The 10,520-nt window shown below is 44.9% G+C and overlaps 2 protein-coding genes and 2 non-coding genes across 7 annotated transcripts; 2 read left to right on the top strand and 2 right to left on the bottom strand.

Moving 5' to 3' along the window:
• Positions 1 to 423: 423 nt before the first annotated feature.
• Positions 424 to 495, bottom strand: TRNAD-GUC. The gene has a single exon. It is a non-coding gene; the product is annotated as a tRNA-Asp (tRNA).
• A 1,064-nt stretch (positions 496 to 1,559) lies between these two features.
• Positions 1,560 to 4,154, bottom strand: LOC105915210 (VID27-like protein). 4 transcript variants are annotated; one of them, XR_002675643.1, is made up of 4 exons: positions 3,949 to 4,154; positions 3,240 to 3,348; positions 1,974 to 3,094; positions 1,560 to 1,862 (listed from the first exon to the last, which is right to left on the bottom strand). XR_002675643.1 is itself a non-coding variant. In XM_022822835.1 (4 exons), exons 2-3 carry the CDS (start codon positions 3,309 to 3,311, stop codon positions 2,535 to 2,537), a joined length of 669 nt encoding a protein of 222 aa, XP_022678570.1. In that variant the 5' UTR covers positions 3,312 to 3,348; positions 3,949 to 4,154; the 3' UTR covers positions 1,560 to 1,862; positions 1,988 to 2,534. The 4 variants fall into 4 exon arrangements, 2 of the variants coding, with proteins under 2 accessions (XP_022678570.1, XP_022678569.1); XR_002675644.1 differs by having other exon boundaries at positions 1,974 to 3,106; XM_022822835.1 differs by having other exon boundaries at positions 1,988 to 3,131.
• A 2,091-nt stretch (positions 4,155 to 6,245) lies between these two features.
• Positions 6,246 to 8,351, top strand: LOC101766908 (leucine-rich repeat extensin-like protein 5). Its single transcript, XM_004983164.3, has 3 exons — positions 6,246 to 7,365; positions 7,459 to 7,557; positions 8,017 to 8,351. Exons 1-3 carry the CDS (start codon positions 6,319 to 6,321, stop codon positions 8,125 to 8,127), a joined length of 1,257 nt encoding a protein of 418 aa, XP_004983221.1. The 5' UTR covers positions 6,246 to 6,318; the 3' UTR covers positions 8,128 to 8,351.
• A 685-nt stretch (positions 8,352 to 9,036) lies between these two features.
• Positions 9,037 to 9,109, top strand: TRNAR-ACG. The gene has a single exon. It is a non-coding gene; the product is annotated as a tRNA-Arg (tRNA).
• The last annotated feature ends 1,411 nt before the right edge of the window (positions 9,110 to 10,520 follow it).

Consider the following 10,520-nt stretch of genomic DNA (forward strand, 5'->3'; position numbering starts at 1 on the left):
TACTCCTCAATTGATTACAGGGTGCTTTGAGATAGAGCTCTGCACCTCTCCCAGTGATTGCAAGTCCCGCGAGGCGCCTCTGCCTCTGGTATGCTCTCTGTTACGCCACTGGTATTTCATTTGTAAAAATGTACAGCCATTTGCATGATATTCGGTATAATTAATATACACTGCTGTTGTCATTTATATCTCCTTAAATTAACCCATATACATTATTTGCTCTCATTTTATACCATACACTTTTCATATCCATTTCTAATACAAATAGAATCATAAAAAAGTTTCTACGCACTCGCGAAGACGCGCACAAGTTACTGGTGTTAAGCTAGCTGAGGATACGCGCTGAACCATGCCCGTTCTGGCCAGCTGCTAGGGATAGCAGGAGAAGTGATCACTTATATAAACATATAAAAAAATTAAAATCGCCGTTGCCGGGGATCGAACCCGGGTCACCCGCGTGACAGGCGGGAATACTCACCACTATACTACAACGACCTGATGTCTTCTGATAACAGATGAATATTAAAACCAAGAGAACCTACTCAACCTCGAACCATGAGGAAGATAGATGCATATGAAAAATGTAGGGAGTAAGCATGAATGGAGTCTAGAAGTTCAAGTGCTACAATCATTGACGACGCTCTGTGGTCTTTGTCAACATAGGTCCTCCATTGCCTGCCTCATTAGTGTTGGTGTTTGCAGCAGCTGAAGATTCATCGTGCGCTTGCTGTTAATTTGTGCTTGATCACTGTGAAAAGGGCCGTATCATGGTGAGCTCATCATGAATTGCAAATTGATAAGCCACTGCGAAATGCAGCCGCCAAAGTATTTTTATTCGTGTAGAAACAACCTAACTCGGTAGGTTTTTTTCAAGAAAAAGATTCATTTTACTCCCCTCACCTATTTACTTTATACGTCCCACCCCCTCACCTAAATAATAGCTTAATTTACTCCCTCCACCTATTGAACCGGATCAATTTAGCCCCTAAGGATCTCCACCCGATTTTGCCTATGTGAACGCAGTTTTGACCGAATCAAAGTGGTTTGGAGACCACGTAATTGCTGACGTGGAAATTTGTGTACTGTGCTAGAGAGAGCCGAGCCGAAGACCCGCGTGAGTGATACGGGCCGCGCATCCATCCTGCACCCACCCGCCGAGCTGAGACATCGGTATCACGTCCCACGCGCGCGACATTTACGGCTACGTCGTGCAAGTCTTTCCTGGAGCTACCGAGGCTACCAATTGGAGGCCCAATTAAATGAGCTGTGGAGACTGAAATTGCTTGGAGACCCGCCGAGAACTAATTTGGTCTGCGGTAATCAATAACCCAGTGCGGTAATCAACAACAAAACATTGGCATTCAGTAACAGTATCAGTGGAGAGTGACATTCAGTAACACAAGCATTCAACTATATCCCATCGTGGGAATAAGCTACAACCGAATTAATTAAAAAAAGCATTCAGTAACCATATCTCAGAAAAGGTCGTGCATCTTGGACTGAACTGACTCGTGATTAATTCATTGGACCATGCAACAAATGGGAAGCCAACAGACTAATGAAGATCCAAGTATTCAGAAAAGGTCGTGCATTGAATCTGCGATTACCCAACAGAAGTTCCAAATATCACAGAAAGGTTGCATCTAACAATCCAGAGTTATCGACAACAACTAAATCGAATTCCCAACTAAATTGTGTAGACGGTCACATGCCACAACTATTTGGAGTAACACAAGAACTAACTCTGTAACGATGTGGAAAAAGACAAAAAAAAAGATTGCAGCTTTCGGTTGACTCCCAAAATGCTACCACTTTCAGTTGAGGCTTTCAGCTGAGACGCCTTCTTGAGATTGTGCTCCAGTCTAAAGAAATACAGACAAGAAGGAGCAAGTTTCAGTAATTTGGGCACTTTAAGAAATTTGCAATGCCTCTAAAGAAAGTAATTCATAATGATAACCTTGCATGCCACATACCAGTAGTATCGTACCTACTCTCAAATGCTTTCCACTTGCAGCCACCCATTTACTAGTTGCACTCTTTTTTCTCTTAGTTACCCGGTGCACAAAGTAGCTCACCGTTGCAAAGCACCTTTAAAGAAGCATCCATCAAGTCCTAGAATTTGTCTGCATAACCTCTTTTTGCATGCATCAAAACAGACATATATCCTCTGGAATACATGCTTCATGGTGATGTCAGGGTCTAAGAAAATAGCCACAGTGCTACCTGGATTACTTCTAAGGATCTCCAATTAGTAATAAAATAGCTTGGGGTACTCTTCTTTAACAGCATCATAAATTCTCTTCATGACAATATACTTGGCTCTTTTGATCTTCGATAATGTAACATCTACTCCCATGTCAAGTAATATTGTTTCCTTCAGGTCCAGTAGCTTCCAAGAAGGGTTAGCCTTTATTAGTGATTTGTACTTGTTAGCAATTCTCCTAGCAATTACATGTTTGTTATCTCTTCTTTAAGGATATCTATATGGAGGAGTATATGTCTGGACCTCACACTTTGAGCTATATGAACCATAATCATCCAAGTGCAACCAGCCCAGGAACACTTGGCTCTGATCCTTCTCGTCTCATCTTTAGGAAAGGCAATATGTGTCTTCCCCTGAAAGTCATGCCAACTAAAAAAATAGGTAATGGAGTAGTGCCATCAAACCTAGGAAACTTGCTCTTCTTTCTGCTTCCACTGATCTCAAGCCCCTCATCATCATCATAAGAGGCTTCTTCACTTGAATCAAAATAAGGTGTATCATTGCCTGCATCTAATTCTTCATCAATGTACAGCTGTGGTACTTGATGTCTAACTTGCACTAAAGCCTCACATACATCCTCCCTACCTTTGACCCCTTTCTTCACCATCTTCGCATGTCTTCTGTATTGCTTGGCCTCCTCATCTTCTTTTGAATTTTCATGCTCCCAATCACTGTCACCACTATACCTCTCCAAATCTTCAGTGGGATTGGCAATAGCTATTGGAACAGAAATGACATGACCATCTCCTTCAGAACCAGACTCTTCCTCCTCCTCCGCCTGATAATCTGAATCACTCTCATCCTCCTCTTCCGAGTTTTCATGAACAACCTCTGCATACACATCTGCAATAGCATCATCTCTTATGCACTATAACATGTAAGAGCACTCTTTGTCATCGTTGAGCTAATGCAAAAAAAAATATTAAATCTTTGTCGGTGATAATCATGTGTGTTTTTAAGTTGCCGATAAGCTTACACACTGAAACCTTCTCCCTCTCAATATATGACCAGGCTTCATCTCTACCAACAAAGTCAATGGTCTATCCATGATGCACAAACTCTCCCCCCAAATGAAACCTCACTGGCTGCAAACCAACAGTACAAAGCATGAACCAGAGCCACAAATCATGCACAAAAATACTCACACATACATGCAACTAATTTTTGTTTCGTATATTTGGATGCAAGGAGCTCACATCAAGGCACCAGGTCATAATGTATTGGTTTATTTGAAAAGGGGTGGCTAGATATAGATATTTGTTAAGAGACATTCTTGCTGTCTCTTGCAGTATAATAATATGATCAATGAAAAAAACCTTGAACAAGTTGCTAATTGGACAAATAATCGCTTCCTGACTATATGGTCTAGTTCAATTCCAACAATAAAAAGGTGTGTAATTAGGCCTTTAGTTAGTAGGTGCTTCCTGTCTTCTAATAATTAAATCTAAATCTAAAAACAGACTGTGCAGCCGAGTCAATATTATCTTCAGTAATTAGATCCTGGAATGCTCTTGGTAATTGAAAAATCACGCACAAGATCTATTTTTAGGAAAAATTCACGTAGGAATGCAATCTCAATGTAATTTTACCATCCCGTCACCATTGACTGGAACCTATCCCATCTAGGTTTAAATCGCAATGTAGTCTGGCCGATAGATTGGTACTCTTAGGTTGGGATAACTGACCTCAATCCGTTTGCGCTCTCCGATCCTTCGGCACCGTTCGGATCTTCAAGCTATCCTGGCGGCAACGAATGGAACAAGGAAGGCGAACCACCTAAGGAAGACGATGAGAGATAAGAGTTGGGGGCGATGCGGTGCGGGACATGGATTTCTAGCCTCTGCTCGGCTCGGATAGCGGGGGATGAGAAACTACGCGAGCCAATTCTAGCCATGCGGCGCTACAACTCGGCTTGGCTCCAGGTGCCCCTTTAGCGATTATATAGCCTCCAAACCGCTTTGAATTGGTCAAAACTGTGTCCACGTAGGCAAAACCGGGTGAAGATCCTTATTAGGGGCTAAATTGATCCGGTTTCAATAGACGGAGGGAGTAAATTAAGCTATTATTTAGGTGAGGGTGGGACGGACAAAGTAAATAAGTGAGGGGAGTAAAATGGACTTTTTCTTTAATTAACCTGAAGTGTAAATCAAATCGGATAATGTTAAACGAACACGGGACCATATAAGTTAGGCAATTCTCAATGCAAAATTTCATATTTATATTTCCAAGAGTACCACATAAGCAAGAATGTATTTAGCAATGCATAGTTTTATCTTTTGGTGTTGCTAAAGCTACATGCAAGACACAAAGATTTTGAAAACAATTCACTGCCTGCATCTATTGCACCATACTTTGTAACCAAAGCATCCCACAACTCCTTCGCATTTGTCGAGTCCACATAGACATCGACCAGATGGTCAGAGAGCACGCTGATGATACATCCCACGAATATTATTGCCATCCGTGAGCTTCTGCTGCTGCTTAGCAGTCAGTTCGCCTTCTGGTTTGACTTTTCTCGTATCCCAGATGTGTATCGCATTAAGCCACAGATGGACCTTTGATTGCCATCTCTTAAAGTTCACACCAAAAAACTTTTCTGGCCTCAATGACTCAGCAAAACCAGCCATGGTAAAATCAGCAGATTGCCTATCATAAGGTTTTTTAATTGTTGGATAATTAGGCAAGTGCTATATTAATTTTTGAAATAAATAAATCATGATAATATACAATCCTAGCATGCAAAACTTTAACATACTAGGCAACAAGAACGGCATAATCATGATCTAAGAAAACTTGATTAAATACTAGATCAAATTATGACGCACATATCGAGAAGCCGTGATGACGAGCGGTGTTGATGGGACGATGACAGTGTTGCGGACGGATCATAGCAGTTGGTACTGAAGACGACGGTACGCTGCAGTGCCTGATTTGGACGGAGGACGAGCCGTGATGACGAACTTGAGCCGTCGCGCGGAGCGCTTCCCAAAAATCTTTTTCGTCCTCTCCTGGTGCATGATCATGGTTTCGGAGACCTGCTCTCCCGCTCGCCAGTGCACACCGACACAACGGAATGGAGAAGACTACAGTGGCTGCGCAGCAGTGTAGAAGAGGTAGAACCTAACTCGTATAAACCATCTTAGGGATACCCGAACCTAGGAGCTTTCTCGTATAGTAGTCTATAGTGCGTCTTTTTCATGAGGGCGATGGTCCGTATTTATAGGGAAGAAAATCCCTAACACCCTCGTCTATTAGTAATACCGAACTAGTGTACCCCTTTTACGCTAATGAGCCTTTGAGATTTATTCAGAATTATTTATATGGGCCAAAGCCCATATATCTAACTGCTTGTATCTCGTGTTGAAAATAACGAGCTAAGAGTAAATGATAAATTTAATAGCTTGAAAATTTAAGTTAAAGCCCTCTTCGAAACCCATGGTTCTCGGAATACAAGAATATGAAAAGCATTGGAATTGAATGTCATTGCACCTTCAATCCTATGAACACACATGAAACTGCAGGAAGAAACATGCATGAACGGAGAGAATGATACAAACTAAACTTTCCCAAGGATCAAACTCTTGGTAAAATTCCTCCAAAATTACTATGAAACAAGCTATTCCATAAAAATTTCAAAGGATTGGTAGGAATTCGATCCTTTGTTCCAAAAGAGCTTCATAGGAAAAAAAGAGAATTCCCTATAAGACCCAAATTCTCTAAAATTGCTCCACTTTTCTTTTGTTCCAAAGGGACCTAAATTTTAGTCGAAAATTACAAGAATTAGTAAGAAAATTCTTAATTTCGATGGAAATGTTCCTTTTTAAAGAGTATTTTGCCATTTTTTTTGGGGTTAAATGCTGACATTCGTTCTGGCCATCAGCCCATCACCATCAGACTCGCGCACGGATGCGCCGCCGGCCGTGACAGAATACGGCGCTAGTATAAAGCAAATCAAAGCAACGACGAAACAGAACGACACGAACAAACCGCCTCCCTCTCCACCCCCGAGCGGCCCCCGGCGATCACCCCCAAGAATCCCAAGAACCCTCTGCGCCATGGCCATGGCGCTGGAGCCCTTCTTCTTCACCCCGCCGCCCGCGCCGCGGCACCTCGCCGAGCTCCGCATCGAGCCCGCGCACTCCGCTGTCGCCTTCTCCGCGCCCTGCGCCGCCGACGCGGGGCGCAAGCGCCGCTGCCTCCTCCCGGCCTCCTCCGTGCGCAAGAGGATGCTGCTCGAGCTGGCCCCCTTCGACCCCGCGCCGGGCACTCCGCCGCCTCCGCCTTCGCGGACGCCGACGCCCTCGCCGACGCCGCCTCCCTCGCCGATGGCGTCGCGCGCGGGGTCCTCAGCCGCGGCCGAGTTCTCGTTCGCGCCGGGGCTCCGGTCGATCCAGCCGACGACCGCCGCGGGGAACATGTTCGCGTTCCCCGAGAACGCGCCGACGACTCCTGGGGGATCCGAGGCCAACAGCGCGGGGAACATGTTCGCGTTCTTGGCTGCGCCGGAGCGGCCCAACACTCCCACGGGCCCCACCCCAAGGGGCGGCTTCGTGTTTGCGGCCTCGCCTGAGGGGCCGCTGACGCCGACGTCCAGGGGCTCCAGCACTAGCGGCCTCACCTTCTTGGCTTCGCCGAAGCAGCCGTTGACGCCCACGGGCCCCATCGCCGGCGGCCGCGAGCCGTCCTTGATGGCCACCGGGAGCGGCGCTGCCGCGCCCCTGCTCTCCCCGAAGCCGGCGCGCACGGGCGCCACCGACAGCGGCGGGTTCCGTTCCACGGGGCCGGCCAAGGAGACGACGCTCGGCCCCGTGGGCCTCGCCACGACGTCGTTCGTCTTCTCGGCCTCGCGGTCGCCGACTCCGCCTAGCGGCGGGAGCAAGAAGCGGCGGCGGCCCAACCTCCGCATCAAGACGACCACGCGCCGCATGAGCCCGCGGCTGTGGGCAGAAGATTCGCCGTCGCCGCAGCTGCAGCAGCTCACCCCGCCGCCACAGAAGCTCGCCAAGATGAACTCGTCGGACAACGGCGAGGCCTCCCGCTCGTCCATCATGTCCGGGCCGTGCTGTTTGTTCGTCACTTCGCCGGCTAAGGCGGCCAAGCAGGTACGGCCGGGAATCTTGCACTTCTTGATTTCTCTGCTCGCCGCCGTTTCTTTGCTTCCGTGCGCCTCTGATTCGCCAGTTTGACCACCGCAGGAAGCCAAGAAGGCCTTCAGCGAGGCATCCCGCTCGCCGGCTGGGTCACGCTGCACGTCGCCGGCGAGGCCTTCCTCACCGGAGAAGCCGAGCAAGCCGGTAAAGCCTTTCTTACTGTTTAGTCATCGTTTTGGTTGGTTGCATTCTTTGACTTCAGCGATAAGAACCGAATTCACATGACTTAACTGCACATTTATGTCAGTACTCAGTAGACTTAAACATGATAACGTACTCTAGCTGTTCAGTACTTGCTTATCGATGATTGAGTGGATGGATGCATTTACAGCCAACCATACTATTCTGTGTTTTCTGGTCTTTACAAGCTTGTTTTCCTGTGCCAAATTTTATGAAGCTTATGATCTCTGTGTGAATTGAGTGCTATCACGTGCCCAATTTCTTTGTTGAAATTTTAACTGCAATTCAGAATTGTGTACACAAAGAACATTGCTTGGATTAACCCGATTAATTGTTACTGCTGTTCTCTCATTTCTTTAGCTTCTTTGGGTTGCATTTTGGTAACCTGTCTGTACTGTCTTGATGAAACCTGAACATGTTCAGGAGCGAGAGGTGGAAGTATCCAGCGCGGCCTGCTCCGGCGCCGAGGTGGTGGTGCGCGTGACCTGCAAGTGCGGCGTCCACAAGGAGTTCAGCTTCGACCATCACCTCTGATCGGCCAGCTCTCCTATCCACCCTCACCGTCAGTTTCGCCTTGTTGTCAGATCGGATCGCCCCATTTCTTTCTGCAGTGTGTTTTTTCCGGCAATTTACAGGAGCCTGTACTGAATATAGGACAAGGTTAACAGCACTGGGTTCAGAACCGTATGAGCCTCAACGAGTTGTAGAATGTTGGATGATTTGTTTTCGTCTAGTCTTCTGCTTTCTTTTTTCATGAACTGCAAGTCTGCAGCAACGGATTGCACTTGTCCTTCGCCTGAACTCTGAATGTTTGATGTTTCTAAGCTTTGGTATAATGTTACTTGGTTGCTTTGGTTTGTGAGATGTCACTATTAGTTTGCTGATGCTGAATCATCATCTACATGTTCATTCAGATGATTGTCTGTATATTGCTATTATCTAGCTGTTCAGTTGTGTGAACGGCAGACTTGATCGGTTGATCGGTCTGATGTCTGAGCTGTACAGCTGATTTGAAGATCCGCCAGCCCTGCTTCCAGTTCCAGTGCATACCGCCCATGCTTTTTTGTTAATGTGATCTCGTTCAGATGCAAGCATTAATACATTTCGTCTTTGAGAAGAAAGAGGGAGGTCTGGTTGTAATATATGCGAGGAGGAGGGAGGTCTGGTTGTAATATTATGCGAGAAGAAGGAATTGACAGTACATTGTTGGGTATGCTCTCCAGATTGCATCACATACAGATGAAAGCTGTATTTGCTTACTGACGGTAGTAATCACACGAATGTCGAGATAACTGTGAGATGGATTTCTATACTGTGCCACGGCATTTGGCAGCAGCTGATACCTGTGTTACAATGTCATCAGATGCTTTACGGTGGTGAAAAATAATCCTGGGATTGGAAAATTAGTGTTAAAACTCTTTTAAAGCAAAAATTCAACATCAGGATTCCATGGCCCAATGGATAAGGCGCTGGTCTACGGAACCAGAGATTCTGGGTTCGATCCCCAGTGGAATCGATGTTCCCATCCATGTAATGGAGGGTTGTATAATATATTAACTATTTATTTTTTGCCACGCTGACTAACCAGGGTAGAATGTGAAAACTCTATGCACTTGTTTCCTCCTCCCCACCATAGACGGCGGAATTAGTACATAAGCGGGATTGTTTGCTACAATAGTTTGCACCTTTACACTGTATAAGTGGTTTGTACTGGAAAATTTTCCAAGATATATGTACATTATCCATCGGCAGAGAGTTTGGGAATGTGATGTGCAGTGTTTTTGCTATTTTTATGGGGCAAGGAGCCACAAATTGACCCTAATCAACTATAAACAGAAATCAGTCCACGAACGAAACCTAATCTGTTCACCCAGTTTCGAGTCTTGAACTGACGAGTGCCTATATTTTTCTTGATTCAGTGTGCACCTGTGCGATTTCATCAATCTCCAGATTTACCGTTTCATGGTGTGTACTTTATTTCGGAAAAAGAAATCAGTCAGCACCGACCCCTTGAAAAAGCATTGCAGTGAGCTCCCGCAATCACCTCAACTCCACTATGCAGTGGTATTGCACTCCGAACTATATATTGTGCTAGTGTCAGTGCAGCAATATATCGTACTAGTGCAGACTTACAGGTGCCAATGTCTCTTGAGTAGAAGTGCCAGTGTCGCTATATCGTACTAACCTTATTTTACAGAAAGAATATGTGCCAGGTGTCTTTATATGCAAGCCGTAGGATAAGCAGTGAAAAAATTCCCACAAACTTTGGATATGAACACCAACCAGCATTCTACAGTATATTTATTCGAAATGTTACATTTTGCCGTTGGGCTCGGCCCTGTTGGCTTGGGCTACGACGTTATGTACCATGTATGATTTTGGTATTTAACGTCAGCCTTTTAAATAGGGCCTTCATAAAGCATGGGCCTAAACTAGCAACTAACTAATTGAGGAAGAGTGATTGCAGTTTTTTTTTATAAGTTCTTATTGCAGTTGATGGGGCATAGACATAGGATATTAATAGTATATCCACGAACGGAAATCCTATCCATCTTTCGAAACATCTTTAACCCAGCAGTAGCTCAATAAGTAGTCCACAACGATCCAACAAACTATCTCAACATCAACATTTTTTATGTAAGTTGGTGAATGTAAAAAAATATTGGTGAGTACAAAATATACGTTGGTAAGTGCAAAAAATAGTTGGTGAATGTAAGAAAATGTTGAGCAATAATGTTGGTGAATGTAAAAAAGTTAGAGAAAAATGTTGGTATATATTAAAAAATGTTGATCAACGTCAAGAAATGTTGATAACAATTAAGTCAGACTTTTTTTAAAAAAAATATTGATAAATGCCAACAAATGTTGATAGCTGTTAAAAAAATGTTGTACATGGGCTATACGGGCTTCAAAGATAAGTTGCTTAT

This window comes from Setaria italica, chromosome IX (assembly GCF_000263155.2).
Source record: "Setaria italica strain Yugu1 chromosome IX, Setaria_italica_v2.0, whole genome shotgun sequence".
Lineage (NCBI taxonomy): Eukaryota > Viridiplantae > Streptophyta > Magnoliopsida > Poales > Poaceae > Setaria > Setaria italica.